This window comes from the organism of the source record quoted next, unplaced genomic scaffold, assembly GCF_019419815.1.
Source record: "Pyrus x bretschneideri cultivar Hongxiangsu unplaced genomic scaffold, Pyrus_bretschneideri_v1 Contig6, whole genome shotgun sequence".
Taxonomy (NCBI): domain Eukaryota; kingdom Viridiplantae; phylum Streptophyta; class Magnoliopsida; order Rosales; family Rosaceae; genus Pyrus; species Pyrus x bretschneideri.
This window is the reverse complement of record NW_025999798.1, coordinates 9913287-9933199: the sequence shown is the minus strand read 5'-3', so window position 1 is coordinate 9933199 and position 19913 is coordinate 9913287. Positions and strand designations below refer to the sequence as shown.

Genomic DNA, 19913 nt, shown 5'->3' with positions numbered 1-19913 from the left:
TACTTTTTAAATTTTAATTTAAATATATTTTTTAAATTTTAATGGAATATTCACATGACATCCGGTGAGAAAAGCCACATGTATTGAGAATCTCACTGGATGCCATTTGGTGGGAAAATATTGGGTGTGGTGCCACGTGGAATCCATCTGGGCAAGGAACTGGGTCTCGGATCAAGTCACGTTAGCATTTAACTAAAAAAATTCACAGATAAACTTACGGAGGTATAACATTGGAACAAATTCTAAAGATGAAGTATAACATTGTCAATTTTAAAAAATGAGGTATGATAGTATCGTTCAACTCATAGTTAAGGTAATTTTGTGTAATTTTCCCAATTCAGTTTTGAAACGGTACCCTGTTCGGATAAGGTCACATTGCTATTTTCCTTTCCAAACATCGAAAGTGGCCGCCGGAAACGCACATGATAATTGACGCAATGTTCCCCCAAGTATAAATACAAAAAACCTACACGCACTCTGCTGCCCTTAATTTCAGTTTTTCCCTCCACTCTCTTTTCCCTCACTGCTTTCTTCCATTTCTGAGTTCCGTTTGAATCTTAGATAAGTCCCAAAGTACGCAGAAATCCGGCGTGGAAAGTAAAGGTACCCATCTCTTTTTCTTCGACTTTTGCTTCGTTTTTACCTCTTTTTCCAGTTTTAGGGTAACTTTTTGTGCTTGATAATCTGGCTTTAATTTGAAATCTTTGAAGGTGTTAAACCCCATATGGTTTTGTTTCATTGATTATCTGTTCTGGGTTGTTTTGTGTTTTGCTTGGTGGGTTCAGATTCATTTGGGTTTATATTTGATTTCGAGTTGATTAATTTTTTATTAGTTGCAGATCATATTGACTGCAGAAGTTTGAATCTTTGTGGGTTTTTTATAATGGTAGTTTTTGGGTACCTTGACATTTACCTAATAAATAAGTTCATGACATTGGTCATTTGACAATTTTATCTTTAGTTTAGGAGAATGGGGTTGGTTCAATGAGATGAGCCAAATTTAAGAATCTGATTTTTTTTTTTTTCTTTCTTAATATGTGTGAGTATGCGTTGGTGATAAGAACCGAGAGAATGAACGAGATGGTTTGCAGTGGAATCAACCCCATGGTTGGGGACGGAAGGGATGCAAAATGTTGGATCTGTTATGAATTGGATAGTTGAGCAGCCCAGTGAGGTTTTCTCTTTGGTTTTTCTGAGAGAGCATATCTGTTGCGAATGTGCTGTACTGACCGCTTTAATTTTTTATGATCCTTAAAGATGGACTGTTGTAGGGTGAAAAGTTATACAAAAATAATGGAAGGGTAATTTTCCGCATGGTGATTCTTTAATTGTATGATAAAATTTCCAATGTTTTAGATTATAAGTAGCGAAAATCACTGCTTCACTCTATCGTTTTCATTTGTTGATGATACCTTTTACCAAATGGAACTCTGAAATTTCCTCTAACCTCTTTTTGATTGCTAGAAAGGGGGGAAAGAGAGGAAACTTGATTGGTAATAAAGGGCAACATAGCATATTGGGAATCTATATATATGGGGAAACAATTGCTTCAAAGTTAAAAATGAAGGAATTGCATGATAGTAGTTTAGAAGGTTTTAGTTTAGTGCTTTTAATTTTGTTTACGTTACAAATTTTCTCCTCCCCGGAAGACGAAGAGAAGTTTTGTTGCATAATTGTTATTTTCTATATTCCAAGTTTCTTCGCAGTTTCTACTTTCTAGGTCAACAGTTATAATCGTGCATATATTAACTTAATTTTTTCTGTTGTCAAGAACTATGTTGGGTAAAGGATGTTTCTGATGTTATAAGAGTTTTATCTCATATCCTGAAACGTTCATTTGGTAAATTCATGATGGTTATCATTTAATATTTTGGAACTTTATATGTATGGCATAAGTAGGCTGCTTATCACTTTATTAAAGTGTTTATGATTGCCATTTGTAGGTTTTGTTGCAATGGATGCCACAACTCTGAATTCAGAACGCCGTCCATTTTCAATTAAACTATGGCCTCCTAGCCAAAATACAAGGAAAGTGCTTGCGGAGCGGATGATAAACAATCTTAGCTCTAAATCCCTTTTCACTGAGAAGTATGGCTGTCTGAGTAAGGAAGAGGCTGAGGAAAATGCAAAACGAATTGAGGATGTCGCTTTTGCTACTGCAGATCAAAACTATGAAAATGAACCAGATGGGGATGGAAGTTCTGCAGTGCAGCTTTATGCCCGGGAATGCAGTAAGCTCCTGCTGGAAGTTCTTAAAAAGGGACCTAGAAGCAAGGAGGACGGCGAAGTGACATCTGGTACCACACCCACTGAGACTTTGTTTGATATATCGAAAGGCCAACGGGCTTTCATTGAGGCTGAGGAAGCTGAGGAGCTTTTGAAGCCACTGAAGGAGCCAGGGAACACTTACACCAAAATATGCTTCAGCAACAGAAGCTTTGGTCTTGGAGCAGCCCGTGTTGCTGAGCCCATATTGGTTTCTCTTAAGAACCAGTTGAAAGAAGTTGACCTCTCAGATTTTATAGCAGGAAGACCGGAGGCAGAAGCTCTTGAAGTCATGAATATATTTGCAGCTGCCTTAGAAGGTAGTATCTTGAAGTATCTGAATCTCTCCAACAATGCCTTGGGGGAGAAAGGTGTTCGGGCTTTTGGGGCACTCCTGAAATCACAAAGTTACTTGGAGGAACTCTATTTGATGAATGATGGCATTTCAGAAGAAGCTGCTCGAGCAGTTTGTGAGTTGATTCCTTCCACAGAGAAGCTTAGAGTCCTCCATTTTCATAATAATATGACAGGAGATGAAGGAGCAATTGCTACTGCTGAGGTTGTCAAGCGTTCTCCCCTTTTGGAGAATTTCCGTTGCTCCTCCACGAGGGTAGGCTCCGAGGGAGGAGTTGCCTTATCTGAAGCACTTGGGACTTGTACCCATTTGGAAAAGCTGGACTTGCGGGACAACATGTTTGGTGTAGAAGGTGGAGTCGCATTGAGTAAAGCTCTTTCCAAGCATAACAATTTGACAGAGATTTACCTTAGTTACTTGAACCTAGAAGACGAGGGCGCAGTTGCAATTGCCAATGTTCTCAAGGAATCAGCCCCTGCACTCGAAGTCTTTGACATTGCTGGAAATGACATAACAGCTAAAGCTGCTCCTGCCATAGCAGCTTGTATAACAGCTAAACCACATCTGGCCAAGCTGAATTTGGGTGAGAATAGCCTTAAGGATGAAGGCACTATTCAGATCAGCAAGGTGTTGGAAGGCCATGCTGAGTTGCAGGAAGTTGATTTCAACACCAACCAAATCAGAAGAGCAGGGGCTCGTGCGTTGGCACATGCTGTGGTTCAGAAGCCCAGTTTTAAGCTGCTCAACATCAATGCAAATTTCATTTCTGATGAAGGAATTGACGAGCTGAAGGATGCATTCAGGAAATCTCCCGACACGCTTGGATCTTTGGACGAGAATGACCCTGAAGGAGAAGATGATGATGACGAAGATGAAGATGACGACAAAGAATCTGGAGAGGGCAAAGGCAATGAGGATGAATTGGAATCCAAACTGAAAAACCTTGAAGTTGGCCAAGAGGAATAGAGGTCCTCTCTCGTATGTCTAGGTGTTTTTCTCCTTCCTGATTAGGTTTCACAGAGTTAATACCCTCTTTAACATCAATTACTGGTGAGGGTATTTGCAGCTTTTAGGAAGACTATTGAATCTTACTATGCATCAGTTGGCACCAGCCGTTTCTTAAAGCTGTGTGATGACGGGTGTTCGTAGAATTGGGTTTAATTGTTTCTTTTATTGTCATGTTAGTCGGTTTATCTTTCTTTGTTTCAAACCTTAGGAGTGCAGTAAGCATCACCCCTGTTGTTGTGATAGATGTGGCTTTAGTAGATTTCGGATGTTTGCTATATATGACTATGAGGGTTATTCTGGATATTATTTTATGAAATGCAGCAAAAGCATTGCTGCTGGTGTTAGAATAGAATATGTCGTTCCAGTTTCATCGGATGTTCCTTAGAGGGACGTTAGAAGGAAATGTGTGATATTACTGACTGTTAAATGACGTGATTTGATGATTCTGATTTGGCTTTGTTCCATGAGTGAAAAAGGCTTTGTTCTCTGAGAGGCTTTTACTCATGGAACACAGCCTCGATGCGCCTCCAAGGTTGTTCTTGCCCTCATTGTGTCTGCTGGTCGTTGTAGATTGGCAAATCTCTAGACGCAGGCCTTTACTGTTTAATAGAATCGTTCGCTCGTTTGGGACTACTATTGGAAGCACTTTTTCTCTAAAGCGCTTTGCTCGAATTTGTTTTGTTAAAAAAAGGTTAAGCATCTGATAGGTCCTCCAAACAAACGTTTCCGACCTACAAGCATTTTTAACCGTATCAGCTGTAAAAGCCATCAGAAGCATTTTCTTTTGTAAAAACGCTTTTAACACTTCTAGAAGCAGTCACAATTTCAAGAAATCCATACAAAAAGAAAAAAGGTTTACGAACTTTACGAGCAAGAACTTTCTTGTTAAATAACTTCCAAGAAACAGATGCAATCTTATTCTTAAAAACACTCCAAATAATTGCAAACCAAAAGATTATTAATTTATACATTTCCCTACCGTTATTCTTCTTTGATACAAGTGGTGCAGACATCTTAGATTCATTATCCTACCACAATGCCTACTGAGCCCGACAATGAGATCGGAAGGTGCTATCGATAAAGTTCGCGTTGCTGCTCTAACTGCCAGGCTTCGCACAACCAGCAGAATGTACGGAGGTTAAGTCAACATCAAGCATTTGCTGCGCTGAGATGTAAAAGATCAGCAGAAAGCTGATCAATGCTGAAGACCATGTACAAGACCAGCAGCCACAATCATGCTCAGGTAAGAAGTCATGAGGGGTTCGCTGCTGAGCTAATTCGATTAAGCCCATCCATTACCTCTTACATTGGAATTTTGCCCTCTACCATCGGAGGAGGAACCTGGGTTAACATAGCTTGATCTCTTTTTTCGATGTATCTTGAATGTCAAGATAGGCCCATTCAAACCACTTCCTCCAGCTGCATGACTTTCATGTTTCTCTACTTCCAGATCTTCAGACTTCTGTCTCTTCGAGCCTGGGGTCAACTCATAGGTATCTTCACTTGCTCCCTCTTTTGCCAACGGAACATTTTGAATCAATTTCGCAACTTTTTCCTCTGTTCCTGCATTACCACTAACTAATTCAACGCTATCTGATTGAACATGATTTCTCTTTGTTCCTCTTCCTGAAAGCTTCGATATGTCTGCTCCATTTTCTACAGCTTTCATCCACTGTAAATCACTAAGGCCATCAGAATAAGACTGTACTGCCTTTCTCCTGCGCTTTCCCGTGATGCTGCCACTATGAAAGCCTTTGGTAGCAGTTTGCTTATCAGGTGTTGAATATGCCCACTCGGGAACCTCATGGTCTTCCATAAGGCGAGATCTGTAGTTCTCCTTTCGCCTTCTCTCCTCATCCATTTTCTCAAACATCCAGAACTCTTCTTCTGATCTGGCAGCAAGGCGGTTGATCTCTCGCTCGCTTGGTACATCTGTCCCAAGTGATCTTGTACCCTTGCGCATGATTTCCTCCAACAGCTCTCTTCTGTCCTGAGCTGCAAACACAACGTATATCTTTTGTCAGAATACAGCCGTAGTGGAGCGCAAAATAAAGAAAATGTGTTCATCTTAACCATGCAAGATACAAGACATCTCTTCCATTCAATCTCTGATGTAGACGTGGTGTTACTTTACTGTGAGTGGGGGGAAAAAGTTTTGACCTTGTGGTTTATGCAGGGTCAATAGCAAGCCCAAGATCGATAATAGTTGTGACTCAATGCAGCACTTCTAATTTGCTTCTATCATTGACTTGGGAACGACATGCATACGTATTAAGAAACCAGATTTGTATGAACGTGATGCATGTGTAGAGAGCATGTGCAGGCAAAGTAATGAAGCAGTGAATAAAACCTCATTCTTACTAGAAGTAATGACATCATAACAAAAAAAAAAAATGGCATGAAACTGAAGTGCAACCAACCTGTGGAAGTTGTATTAAATAGTCCGGCCTGGATGACCTTGGCATCTATGCCCATCTTCTCTTTAGCACGCTCTAAAATTACTTCTTCGATTGATCCAACACTAACCAACACAAATACCCTAACTTCTTTCTTTTGACCTATACGATGGGCCCGGTCCTCCGCCTGTTGGTCCATTTGTGGATTCCAATCACTGTCGAAAATTATTACCGTATCAGCAGTTTGTAAGTTCAAACCAAGGCCTCCAGCACGAGTGCTCAAGAGAAACATGAAGAAAGGAGAGTCTGGAGCGTTGAATTTCTTTAGCAGAGTCCCCCTTTCCTCAGTTTTTGTTGAACCATCCAGTCGAAGATACTTAAAGTCGTGAAGTTGCAAATAAATTTCAAGAATGTCCATGAGACGAGTCATTTGTGAAAAAAGCAGGATTCTGTGCCCCGCTTTGTGGAGTTTTGGGAGTAGACGATCAAGTAGTTCAAACTTTCCTGATGCTCTGATGATCTCCTCCCTGCGCCACATGTTATAATCTCCCACAAAAAGGTATGGGTGGTTACAACACTTCCTGAGCTGCATTGTCAGGTTCTGCAAGCTCTTTGATTTTCCAGAACCTAAAAACAAGTTCGCATCAATAAATTATGACAGAACAAATAATCATTGCAATTTTAGACTGCTTTTCAAGGACGTTAACTGTCACAATGTTTCAACTAATTTAGGTAAGAAGAATGGTGAACTGCATGAACAGTAATGCAATATAGAAGATTTCCAGGAAAAGTAAGGGGGTTAGGGTTGATATCAGATATGCAGATCTATCATGGAGGAAAGGAACAAACCATTATCGAGCCCAACTCTGCCCACATCTGTAACTTGTTGATAATATACTTTCTGCCATGCTGACATGTCACTTTTCAGTATGACTTGAGATTTTCCAGGAAGGAACTTCTCCACCTCATCTTTTTTCCTCCTCAGTATGAAGGGCCGTATAACCTACATCATAAAGAAATTTTAATCTTTTTTTTTTTTTTTTTTTTTAAAAAGTCCACAACCAAAATAAACAGAAACTGCGAGCAAGACCCACTTGATGTAGACGGCGAATGATCAATAGCTGTTCTTCATCAGTAAGGGTAATACTGCCCCGATCCGCAAAAGGTGCATTAAACCATTCCTCAAAATTTTGAACTGAATTAAAAATGTGTGGGAGAAGGAAATTAAGCAGGGACCACAACTCCTGCAAGCTATTCTGTATTGGGGTACCAGTCAACAGAAGTCTTCGTCGCATATCATAACTGTGTCCAAGTAAAAAAATTAATAAAGCCTTCATATTAAAAAAAATAAAAACTAGGAAAAAAAGAAACCAGCAAATGCTAACCCAAAACACTTTTCAAAAACTCAAGGATAATCGACCATAAAAATTATGGACCACAATTCGTTTATGTATTTGATAATGTAGCAAAATAGGCAATAACTTGCAGTTAATCTTCATAAAAACTCAAACACTACTGAAACTATATGCAAACTTGAAACACAGAAACAGAATTTTGAAACTCCATGGACCTTTATAACTAATCAGTGTATCAAGACTTAGTTCAAAACTTCAAATATTGGACCGACTTTCTTTTACCTCTGAACAGAGAAAAGTCATTTGCAAAGTAAGCAGTCTCAATCTTCACATTTCATCGGTGTAAGGAGCCTAGGAAGTGGGGACAAAAACCTAGGAAAGACCCTCGGAGACAATTCACATTGGTATTATTAGATTTGCTCATTAAAATCATATGGTGACACAACAGAGGGCAATCATCAATTTAGAGAGGTTTAGGACTACTCTGGCTGGTTGCCATCAGATACATTTAAGATTCTTACGTGATCTGCAAGATAAACTCGTTCCTTTCTTTGTTTCTTCGGAAGTACATTGAATGATCTAAATCTAATTTTACAACCAACCTTTCACCTTAACCACAAATGTATTATTACAGAGTTAAGAAGATTTTTTGGGTTTCCTATTCATCTTTAAAGTTTTTTCACCCAAAGGTAGGAAATAAACAGCTTTTTCTGGTCATAGCAGGAAATAAACAGCTATACTGCAGCTTTCTGCCCATCCAAAAACAAAAATTAATAAATCCTACTTATAAAACTATTAAACTACACAAGGAGTGAACAAGATGACCACAACTTGGAAAGCAAAAACATAAAATGAAGCATTAAAGCAAGTGTTCTCTCACACTTAAAGAGGGGTGATAAGAAGGTTAAAAATAAGCCCTATTGAATTCGCTAAAAAGGGAAAGAAGAAACATAGACCTATAATAAAACATCAAAAGAAAATAGGCCTCTATTGGCATGTAGCACATACCCTGCAAGTGTTTGTGCAAGAGCACACTCATGATTCTTCAACCTATGCCCTTCATCAACAATCAAGTAGTACCAGTTGATTTTTTTCAAAAATTGTTTATCCCTCATGATAAGGTCATAATGTGTGATCAACACATTAAATTTTCCTTCCCCTGATAATTCTTCCCTCATTGCCTTTCTTTCGTCTTGACGTCCATCATAAAGAATAGCAACAATACTGATCAAGAAGAAAATACATAAAATGATCTGTCAGAATTCTTCTTTTATGCTATTACGTATGTAGGTAGGTATATATTACATATATACATGGGGGAAGAGAGAGGGAGAGAGACAGAGAGAGATGTTTAAAGACCCTGTATATGTACCTAGGAGCCCATGTTGCGAATTCATTAACCCAATTTGGTAATACGGCCTTCGGAGCCACTATCAAGTGGGGTCCAGTGACACCCTTGTTTTCAATGAGATATGCAATCAATGATATAGTTTGAATGGTTTTACCCAATCCCATCTCGTCAGCCAAAATACCATTTAGATTGTTATTGAACAAGGAAACCATCCATTGTAGGCCCTCAACCTGGTAAGACCTTAGTTCTCCACCTTGAAGCATGGAGGGTTGCTCAGTCACCTGTTGGATTTAATTATTAGTAAATCCTCTGCTCCAGAGCACTCAGCAATTCCAACACTCTCACAAATAAGCTTTTAAAAAGCTTTCAAACAGATCACATGGAATATGAGGCAAATGGACCACCCCCTTATACTGGAATTAATTCATACGCATAATCCACCCACCTGTATACCTATATGTATAATAGCCAAGAAAATAATAATAAAAGCATGTTTAAAGGCCAGGGAAATTCCCAAAGAAGGCTCAATCCTCTTAAGACAAAGAACGCAAATGCCAGTCTTATAGAATAAGTAACACAAGGCATTGTGCTCATTTGATTAACACGAGCTTTCTTAAATTCATAAATTTCACAAAAAGAACTTCCACATGAGTGATTTGTGGCTTAATTTAATGCTAAGACCTAGGAAGCTCAAATTTTAGCTGTCAAGGTCTGATACCAATACCATTCAAGTAGTTAAAACAAATAAATCATAAATGTCAAATTGTACAACAGAATATAAATGGAGTGAAAAAATAAAACTATGATGGCATAGAATAACACTTTATCTTTTACCTGTTCCTCAATAGAATGGATGGCTGAGTTATACTGCCGCTGCCCTTTAAGCAAGTCACTACTGTCATCATTACAATCAGAATCAATGAAGTCCACATCTTCTTCCAACTCTGTCAAATCACCTTCAGAGTCTTTCATTTCTTCAGTACCCTCTGAATGCTTAAAATCTTTCTGCCGCTGAACAGCAGCTCCCAAATTAACGAGGAGTTTATTTGTTTCTTCAAGAAGTATTGTTAGCCTTTCATTCTTGCTCTCCTTTACCATTCTCATGTATGCTTCCTGATCATCTGCCTTTAAGGCCTGGAACCTCAATTTCTCAGCCCTTGTGGCTCGTTGTCTTTGCTTTCCATGCCAACTCTGTCAAAATAAGATAATGATAAAACGATTGGGCTCACACGTGACCCCTTTTGCTTATGGGATCCTCCTTTAAAGCATCTCTGATACATATGCATACATATAATATGGGGGTGTGTGTGTGTGTGTACAGTCATCGTCACCTACTCCTCAGGGAGCATGAAAATTTATGCCTGCGAACTATTGGATCACAATCCAACAGCTAACATACATTCAAAAAAGAAAAGTACTTTATCAGGATTCAATTATCAGTCGCCCAATCTCAATCTAATGGTGTTATGGTGAGCATGGATATTGTGCCTCGTCATCATTGAGTAGGAGATCAAGATTGTGTGAGCAATATGGACTGATCCTTGGTCTCTTCCAAATTAAGTATGAACATCTTTGATGAGTTTATCCCATACATTTAAACAGAGACATTACAGATGAAGAGAAAAAAAGTAATAGTTATGAAAAGACAAAAAGCATACCAGGACATGATCATTCCTCTGTTTCCGACGTTTCATAGAAGCCTGAATTTGCAATTGGTATTCACGAACAGCATTAAGTATTTCTGTAAAGAATTTTCTTTTCTTAGTCTCAATGTTGTTCTTCTCCTCCTCTTCTAACCTTGAGAGGCGCTGCATCAAAGATATGTTACTGTATCAGCAGCTTTCAGGATGCACTGATGCATTTAACACGTATTCACTTAGATCGTCCCACTGATTATTAGTCTCTTTTAAGAAAATATAAAAATTATGATATGCCTCAGATTTTATAGCCTTTCTTCTCTATAAAATAAAAACCCCAATTTACTCGTTATCAACACCAAAAGAAGGTAGCCTAAAAAACAAGCATAGCAATTTTGGTACTTCTCTTTTAGCCATATGCACTCCTAACTGATTAATTTAAAATTCTTCTGCACTTGCAGGAGGAATGCCGAAGGCTAAAAGAGGAGTGTCAAAATTACTAGCCAAATACAATCAATCAAAGAATTCCACTGTGCCACCCCGTTCTGTCAATACAAGTTACTCTAAAACCCCAGATTTTCATTATCCCCCTTCTAAGTGTGACCATTTCAAATAAGTAATGCATGTATTAGTATATAACCTCAGCATCTCGTTTCTTCCTGAACTGATCATCGGCCTCCATGGCAAAAGCATCTCCAACACCATACAGTGGACTGCGCAATCGCATCATGCCCCAGTCAAACAATGTTTTGTCAGGATGCTCACAATGCATACGGAGTGAGTATTCTGAACTCACTTCAGAGCGGACCTTCTTTTGCAATTCTGCAAGCTGCTAGAAAGAAGTCCTTGCCAACAAGGACATGCATGTCATCCATCGGTACCAGAACATATAAAACATAAAACTCTCCATAACAATCACAATAATAACTCTTTTTGTTGTATATTTTTAGAAAATGGCAAATGCTAATGAGTACATAAAAGTGTGACTCACAGGCAAAAACAGAAAAGTGTCTTTCTGAAAGGGAATTTTCAAAACAACATCAGTACATCAAGTTTACCTTTAGCCCATAGAGTTCGAGCAAGCACTTTGTCTGCAGGTCCTCCCCTCTACTTGAAGGTAATTCTGATTCAAAATCAGTGGTAAGTAAGGCTAGACAATAATTGTACAGCATAAAAACACTAACAAGACTCCAAAAGCAGTTGAGAACACTATTCATAGGGTTGAAATAATAATTTCTGGCTGACCATTGAATTAAGTAATTACAGATTAAAACATGGCCCAAGGATGCAAAAACGATGTGGTCTTCAAATTAAGAGCAATACAGGTTAAAAGACATGACCACTATGGTTCTTTTGCAAGAAAAAAATGCAGAGCAAAGACCTAGTCAAACCTGACCTTGATCCTCTTCAGCAAAGGTGGTGAGGACTACAGGTCACATTCTAATCAAATCCGTAACTTTTGCACCTACTCTAAAATGAGGGTGAGAGGACAGAAGACAACCAGACCAATCATTAAAAAAAAAAAAAAAAAAATTAGCTTTTCCTTCTCTTTTTTTCTCTCTTTCCTTCACGTTGTTTGAACATAGTTGAATGTGCAGAATTTCCACATACAACAACTGGGAGCCTATTGATAACATTATATCGCCGCTCTACCAAACATACAAAAGTGTTCTTGGGCGCTGAATAAATATTATTCATAAAGTTTAGCAGGAATGGCAAATGAGCAAAAGAATGTGAAACACTAGGTGATTAGTTCTCATGAAATTGTAAAAGTTAGTCACCTTCGAGTTCGGTTAACCGATGCTGAATGTGGCTTTCATAACGTTTTTCTTTCGATTCTATTAATGCAGCACCCGACGTGAAATTTTGACGTTGTTCCAAAAGTGCATCTCCAAGGTCTGCTAATAAATCTTCTCCTGCAGCAGAACTATCAGGGCCATCCTGCAAGCATTACGTATCTCAAAGTCAATAAATTTCCAATCAACAAAGCAAAACTATAAAAGACAAACAAAAAAGCTGCAACAAACCCCCTTACACCTCCAGTGAAGAAATTCAATTGAATTAAAACATAAAGGTCGAAACTTTTCCTACCAAATCTCATACTCCACAACCTTCACCAAAATCCCAAAATCGAAATGAAGCCAAACCGCCAATTCACACAAAGAACCAACCCAGGATGCCAAATTGACAAGAACCCAAGAACCAAAACCGACACAAAACCCCAAAACCCAAAACTAGGAAAAACCAAAAGGGAGTGGGAAGAAACCGTACCAAACCCTCGTCACCGTCGAGAGGGGCATCCGGGGCGGCGGCGTAGATGTTGGAAACGACGTTGAATAAGTCGGGAGGGAGGGGGAGGTTACGGAAGAGGAAGTTGAGGGCGCAGATCAGGGACTTGGTCTTGTGGACGTGGTCGAGGCTGGCGCTGCTGCTGTCCAGCTCGGCCATTGGAGACCTTGGCGGGAGAGAAAAACCGCACAGAACCCCTCCCAAAACGATCTGATTTCAAACGGTCACTTTTTGAATTGAATTATTTTTGGGTTTAATCTGTGATGTTGCTTTACAAATATCACACGCTCTCTCTCTCTCTCTCTCTGTTTATCGGATCACTTGGGTGATTGCTTTCGTTTCGGCGTTCGGGTGGGTTTTGTCGCCCTCTTTTTTTCTCTTTGCGTTTTATTGGAAAAATCAGGACCGAATTATTATATTTGTGGTGTTGCCTAACGGGGCTCTATTTTTCTTGAATGACGAAATTACCCCTGTGCGGATGAGAAATAGGGACCGTCCACTGTTATACCGGTTGTGCCCTTTGCTACTCTCTTTTGTTGGTCTTTTTATTTCATAGGATTGTATTGGGTTAAAGTATATTTGCATCCAACTAATTTTTTTTCATAGGATTGTTTTTTCACTTAAGGGACTTGGAGATTTAATTTTGACAATTGGAGTCACGTAGATTGCTTGACATTTCAATTAAGGATGACGCATTTAAATCACAAACATGAATTCAACGTTTTTATCATGTGATAAACACGTGAAGTGGCAAAATCAACCTATTCAATTTTCTTTGTTTGCATAGAGTGTGTATGGATCTGTTTTAGTTCTTTATGCACCTATACTGTTAACCAAAACGACTTTCCCCATAACGATTATTTTTCCAAATTGTAACCATCCAAATTGATCGGTTTTGTTTGGTATGATAGGTTAGTCGTTTAGGTTTTTATTTGATAAATTTTTTAATATTTTCCATTTTCATATCCGAACTAATAAGCCAAGTCACCTCTATTTAGTAGATGTGAATTAGTTTTGGCTACGACAGCCTCATTTGCACTCAAGTTCGAATCTCAATAGTCTATAGATTAGACTAATTCAAAGAATCGTATCGTTAACCAAAAAACCCATCCATATTTGGTTATTGGCTTTCTAAAGTTTTCAATACAGTTTTTTCATATATGTTTTCAACCCCATAAAAAATTGTCTACCTTACATGTTTACAAGAAGAAAACAATGAGCTGGTGCTCCGAAATTTACCAGCTGCGCTCGATCCACCTACTCAAGGCGCCAATACAAAAACTCTTCAATATTCACCCGGATTACAACATCAATTAAGTTTTTTAGCAGACTTTCCTTCCAACCTTGCAGCTTCATTTAGATCACAAATTGTCCGCTTAATCATGCAGCTTAAGGTTGAGCAGCTTGTGGACTAGTTGGGCAGAAACAAATGAACAAAAAGGACGAGGATAATCTTCTGCCGCATAATTGCTATTCCCGCCTTTAATGATGTTAGAAGCAAAGTTACGAATCGGAAGAATCATGACTTGATTTCGGATTCCCAGTGATCTTGGCAACTGTGGAAGTTCCTAATGTCCTCCAATTAGTGAACTTTAATGCTAAATTCTCTTCAATGCTCGGCTGATTGGTTCTTGGAAATACTGAAGAGATATGAGAATGGCTTCCTGCCCATGAAGAAGCAAATTAAGCAAATAATAACACAGTTTTTTTTCAATAAGAAGTTTTCATAAATGCATAGAAGAGCAAAGAGTATGCCATAAGTACCTCAGTTCGAATTGTTCGACTCCCCTGATGTGGGCATGTGTTCAAATACAAATCAAATACCTCTCGCACATTTTTTGCCTTCAAAGAGATCCAACAAAAATTGAATACACACCCCCTAAGTTGTGAAAACCAAAGCCCTGATCAATTCACAATATCACGCCAAAGCCCTAGGAACGATACCTTTAAGTTAGCATCCTCTTCAACGCTCTCTTCCAACCCAGCAAGTCCACCAAAAGCAATCAATAGATGCCTGCCAAAATATTCATTCAGTCAATTAACAAGTATCTAATTTCACATTTGCCTCATGCTCAAAAAGTTTCATAATATAGTTGGAAGTAGTAATACTAGAAAGATATTAAGTGTCGAAAACTAAAAATCAAAGGAAATCTGATATATTTCTCAAAAAACTGAAGGTTAAAAAAGGGTGGTGCTATCCACACACACCCCTTTTTACCTTTCACACGCCCTTCCCGGTTTCCGGCCATCAAATCGAATGAATTGAAGAAGATCAATGAACAAAAATTAACAAGTGTGTGAGGGGTAAAAAGGGGTGTGTGAATAGCATTACCCTAAAAAAAAGTCAAAATACCCATGATGTTTTAAACACAACTGAATACAGTCAACTATTCAAATAAAAAAAATATGACTGGAAGCTTGTCAGTAATTGTCTTACGTACAATTTTCATTTTCTGTTTAATGCAACTTTACGGATAAAATATTGTAATAGAGATGAAATGGTTGTCCTCAGGCCAATCTCTGAGAAGGGCGCCAGGCAACCTTACTTAACCAGAAAACTAAAGAACCCACATAAGGTAACAATTTAAGCATCTACAGAAAAGAAATGGAAGGAGGAAGGGGGCGGAAGGGCATCGTGTTATATTCTACATATCCCTAAAAAGAATGTGCATCTAGAATGAGGTTAACAGATTGAAAGAAGTTGAAATTCCATCCCGGGTACATCAAGAGCCTGCCCAATAACTAAGCAATCTAGTCAATGAATAAAAACTACAATAGGCATCTATCAAATTACAACATACAGAAACACAGCTGCCTTCAGAAGCTACCAGTTACCCAGAGAATGCAAAATGCACAGCATCTAATGAACACAATGTTATTAATGGTTAGTACGTTCAGAGAAAAGTACCTGAAAGTAGGTACAGTGAGCTCAGAGGAATTAATAATCTGACCGTGCTCTGAGGTACCAATTGAATGGTCATAGCCACCCTGTGATTTTATAACAAAGTTGATAAAGAAACACCATATCTGAATGATTAACAAGAAACCATGTATTTACGGGAAGGGGTCCGGGATGGGGAGAGAGAGAGAGAGAGAGAGAGAGAGAGAGAGGATCATAGGGTCAATGCATGAGTACCTTGTATGGGCATTCATTCATGACTGAAGTAATATTAGAAGCATAGCGCACTTTGTACCCCCAATATGTTCCTGCTTCTTCCCTAGGCTTGGAGGATGAGACAACCTGGCGTGATATATCTAGATCAATGCAATAGAAAGAAGCCAATACCCACGTAAGATTCATAGTCAATAGTAAAGCCTCCGTTAATGGTTGAGAAAGAAAACAGAAAAGGCCAGAAAACAAATTCAGGACAGATTCATTACCAGCATCCAAGTTCCAACTGGCTCCCATAGCCACAGTAACTCTTGTTCCAGGATCAAGTACTTGATCAACAATGACATTCTGCATATTTCATCACTAAATCAACCAATGGCCAAGTCTTGAGAGGTGAAGGCGAGGAAGAAACTATCAAGCAATAACCCTTGTTACTGTAAACTAGAATTGGAGGAAGTACCTTACTCAAGCCCACATCAACTAGTGTTCCCACAAGGTTGGGAGGTCTTTCTTTCAATGTGACACCTATACATTTATCGCACACTCTCAAAGTTATGGCCATATGTCTAAAGACTCGGAACAGAAAGCACAAACAACCAAACAAAACTACATAGTACAATCCCATCATCCCATGTATAGTCGGAAGTCTGAACCATTTCATTTATCATGTTGGTTCTTGTTTAATATCTTGAAAATTGTCATCGTCGGTATACACAAATATAGTCAGACAAGTTTTTGTCTTCCAGAAAAGTCATTATTTCAATATCACAAGAAGTCTTAAAATCCACCCATTGCACCTTACCTTCCCGAAACAGACCCCATTCATGTTTGCGCAGATGGTGCGGAGCATCAAGCGGGGGTAACATGCCCTGTCAAAGCAATGTAAGTCGAGGTATAAGCTGAAAATCAACAACAACAACATCGTATGACATATGAGCGAGGAACTCACCACAAATCTTAGGCTGTTGTGTTTTGGAAATAGAGGTTTTCTCAAATACTGAGGTGTCTCAAGGTACCTCAAGATTCGTACAAGAAAAGCAGCACCGCTTTCATTCTCATCTGAATCAGCTTGTGGCAATGAGCCAGACTCACTCTTATTGTCAAATATCACCACCTGTTTATACAATAATCAACTACAAAGTAAACAAATATGCTCATTTATACATCAAATGATATAACTAGGGGCCCGTTTGGGATTGCTTCTATAGAAACCGCTAATGCTCACGAGCGCTTTTGTTAAAAGTGCTTTCATTTATAAACAAGTTGAAATTTTTGTTAAAAATCCAAGTGAATTTCCACCTCGAAAGTGCTCCTGAAGAAGCATTTCACAGGTACTTCTCCAGAAAGCGTCCTCTGAGCCACAAGCACTTCCACCAAACGTATACAGAAGCACTTTTGGCAGTCAAGAAGCGCTTGTATCCCTTACCGAAGCAATCCAAACAGAAACCTCAAATTTTGATAATCACATAGTTCAAATAAACAAGTATTAAAGATAGAAACCTCGTCGATTCGGAAAATCGTCGCGGCACGAGCAATCTGACTGGCCAACTGAGAAGTATTTGGTAATAAACATAATTAATTAATTAGAAAAAATGAAGAGGAAGTGAAACGAGAGCAATTATCTGTTTGGATGGAGAGAAAATATACTCGGGTGGCGAGTTCGAGGGATTGAGTGTTGTCGATGATTGAACCGGGGACGGCTACGCTCACGGAAGGTATCACGGCGGGTCGGTCGAATTTGTGCTTTTTCTTCTTCTTATCTTTCTGATGAGGGTCGCCATTCACAGCGTCGACTTTGTTCTCTTCTGGTTGTGCTTCTGCTTCTGATTCGGCTCTCTTCTTCTTCTTCCCCATTTCTGTTCGACGTGGTCCTTACCAAAGCCTTTACGAGGGTTTTTGAGAGTTTAGGGTTTTTGGTTCAGAAAAAATAAATTTGTAAAAAGAGTTTGGGTAAATGGGAAAAATTCATAAATCTCGTTTGGACTACTGTAACCCCTTTTAGAGAATGTTTGATTGGTAGTACTTTTAAAATTGCTGAAACAGTTTTGATGAAAATATTTTTTAAATCAATTCTTATTAAAAATGCAAGTGAATTATAAAAAAAATATTTGAATAGCTTTTTACAAGAAGCACATAATTCGTGTTTTTTTACAGGAAGCACTGCAAGTGCTTTTGAAAGTCAAAATATTTTTCTCAAAAACGCTTTCAATTATTTAAGTGCACTTCCAAATGAATTTAAGTGATTTTGGAGTAGGTGGTGTGATTAAGAATTTCTTTGGTTCTTGGCATGTGCAAGGGCTGTTTTAGCATTGCAGAAATTATTTTAAAAGCGGTTTTTTATAAAAGCTGAGGCTAAAACAGAAAACTCTACCTTTGCTTTTAAAAATAGTGTTTTTTCACAGCACAGCAACCTCAAATTAGATCTTTAAGTGCTAACCTTAGCCGTGTTGAGGTTCTCCTTGTAAAATTTGGGGCATATTCTTGGGTCTGCAACTAGTTTGTAACAAAGGGATTCTTTTGACTTTTGGTGGAATCTGATTAAGTTCTCGTTGTCTACTTGATCTTGCGAGGTGTGAGTGACAACCATCTTCTTGGTAAATTGGTGTAGGCTTGCCATGAGTTTTTATGCATGAATGAAATTGTGTATCAATCTTGTTTATCGTAAAATAAATTTTGTAGTTGATGAACGGGCTAACTTGAGTTTATCATATTCTCTTAGTCCGATTTGTTTTGAACAAGCTCTTATCTCTTGCCGACACCTTCTAGTGACAAATGTTGTTGAACCTCTAGGCCTCATGATGTTTTATAATAGTTTATCTTTGTTGGTCATTTAGCCCCATTGTTAACCCAAAAACAAAGCCAGAATTTTAAGTGCTAATTTGGGATTGCTATGCTTAGGAAAGAAAAAAAATTGTTTTTGTGGTGCTTTTAAACTGTGAAATGAAATAGGTAGTGTTTGATAAATGATAGTTATAAAAATGCTTTTAGTAAAAAAACAGTGTTTTAGTGTGTGTTGAACTTTTATGCAAACTTATGTGCCTTCATAAAATGACAAAAAAAGGCATGATAAAAACAAGAATGGTGAACAAAATATATGTGATGTCACGACCCCTAGTGTAACAACAAACACACATTTAACTTTGAAATTGCACATTAGTGGCAATGAGCGTTTACACCTTTATTCACGGATATGTTTTTCTTATAAACTTAAAAAAGAAATGTTGAATCCCACGTCAAAAAACCGTAACATTATGTTTAGATGAAGAAATTTAAGATTACTTAAGAATTTTAGAATGATGGTAGTTGAAATAACAAAATTTTATTTTCTAGAATTTGTAAATTTTCTTATTTGGTTAACCTAAAAGAACAACGGAATTGAATATGGAATTTGTTATTTTTAAACTCTCAATTATAGAAATTGGGAAATGACACCTATTTACATGGAATTTAAACTTGGAAATTGGAGGTCCCAAATTCCAAGTTTTTTTTCTATGCAGAAATTCTAAATTTCTATGTTTATAAAGCCAAACAAAGGAATTGGTGCATGTCAATTTGTAAATTTTGACTTTTATTTAAATTATAAATTTATTTCCCTTGTTTAAACATAATGTAAGCGTTAAAAGCGTCACATAACAGTATATAATTAGACATTTGCTCGTGTACTCGTTGATATTAGATTTAGGTTAAATACTCTAACTATATTATATATTTATATAAACTGATTAACTAATTTTAATTTTTTTTATACATTAATATTTTACCAAATATCAATGGATGCAAAATATCTCTATCATTTAAAATTAAATCTAAAATATTAGCATGTAAATAATATTGGCGATATACCTTTCTATATAAATGGGACATCCCACATCGTCCAGGGGAGTGATCCTTATATGTATATTCTCATCCTTACCTAACACGAGGCTTTTTGGGAGCTTACTGGCTTCGGGTTCCATGAGAACTCCGAAGTTAAGCGAGTAGCGCACGAGAGCACTCCTAGGATGGATGACCCATTGGTAAGTTCTCGTCTGAGTTCCCAGAAATAAAATCATGAGGACGTAGTTGGAGCCCAAAGCGGACAATATCGTGCTACGGTGGTGGAGCGGGCCCGAAAAATGGTCTCCCGAACCGGGATGTGACATAAA

General features: G+C 38.1%; 3 protein-coding genes across 7 annotated transcripts; 1 reads left to right on the top strand and 2 right to left on the bottom strand.

The window, feature by feature from the left end:
- Nucleotides 1-416: 416 nt before the first annotated feature.
- On the top strand, nucleotides 417-3996 carry LOC103954132 (RAN GTPase-activating protein 2). Of its 4 annotated transcripts, none has more exons than XM_009365934.3 (2): nucleotides 417-603; nucleotides 1944-3996. In XM_009365934.3, the coding sequence occupies exon 2, from the start codon at nucleotides 1955-1957 to the stop codon at nucleotides 3584-3586; it is 1632 nt and encodes a 543-aa protein (XP_009364209.2). In that variant the 5' UTR covers nucleotides 417-603; nucleotides 1944-1954; the 3' UTR covers nucleotides 3587-3996. The 4 variants fall into 4 exon arrangements, with proteins under 4 accessions (XP_009364209.2, XP_048428016.1, XP_048428017.1 ...); XM_048572059.1 differs by lacking the exon at nucleotides 417-603 and adding an exon at nucleotides 627-1169; XM_048572060.1 differs by lacking the exon at nucleotides 417-603 and adding an exon at nucleotides 628-1174.
- Nucleotides 3997-4491: 495 nt separating this feature from the next.
- LOC103954130 (probable ATP-dependent DNA helicase CHR12) lies at nucleotides 4492-13004 on the bottom strand. Of its 2 annotated transcripts, none has more exons than XM_009365932.3 (12): nucleotides 12639-13004; nucleotides 12149-12308; nucleotides 11426-11490; nucleotides 11008-11199; nucleotides 10389-10538; nucleotides 9565-9921; nucleotides 8752-9011; nucleotides 8388-8603; nucleotides 7119-7326; nucleotides 6874-7027; nucleotides 6049-6651; nucleotides 4492-5623 (listed from the first exon to the last, which is right to left on the bottom strand). In XM_009365932.3, the coding sequence occupies exons 1-12, from the start codon at nucleotides 12813-12815 to the stop codon at nucleotides 4911-4913; spliced, it is 3255 nt and encodes a 1084-aa protein (XP_009364207.2). In that variant the 5' UTR covers nucleotides 12816-13004; the 3' UTR covers nucleotides 4492-4910. The 2 variants fall into 2 exon arrangements, with proteins under 2 accessions (XP_009364207.2, XP_009364208.2); XM_009365933.3 differs by having other exon boundaries at nucleotides 11008-11196.
- Nucleotides 13005-13749: 745 nt separating this feature from the next.
- LOC103954129 (putative methyltransferase C9orf114 homolog) lies at nucleotides 13750-17701 on the bottom strand. The gene is made up of 11 exons (XM_009365931.3): nucleotides 17416-17701; nucleotides 17269-17316; nucleotides 16718-16882; nucleotides 16571-16637; nucleotides 16229-16293; nucleotides 16038-16116; nucleotides 15793-15911; nucleotides 15565-15644; nucleotides 14601-14670; nucleotides 14421-14498; nucleotides 13750-14320 (listed from the first exon to the last, which is right to left on the bottom strand). The coding sequence occupies exons 1-11, from the start codon at nucleotides 17620-17622 to the stop codon at nucleotides 14255-14257; spliced, it is 1044 nt and encodes a 347-aa protein (XP_009364206.2). The 5' UTR covers nucleotides 17623-17701; the 3' UTR covers nucleotides 13750-14254.
- Between the last annotated feature and the right edge of the window lie 2212 nt (nucleotides 17702-19913).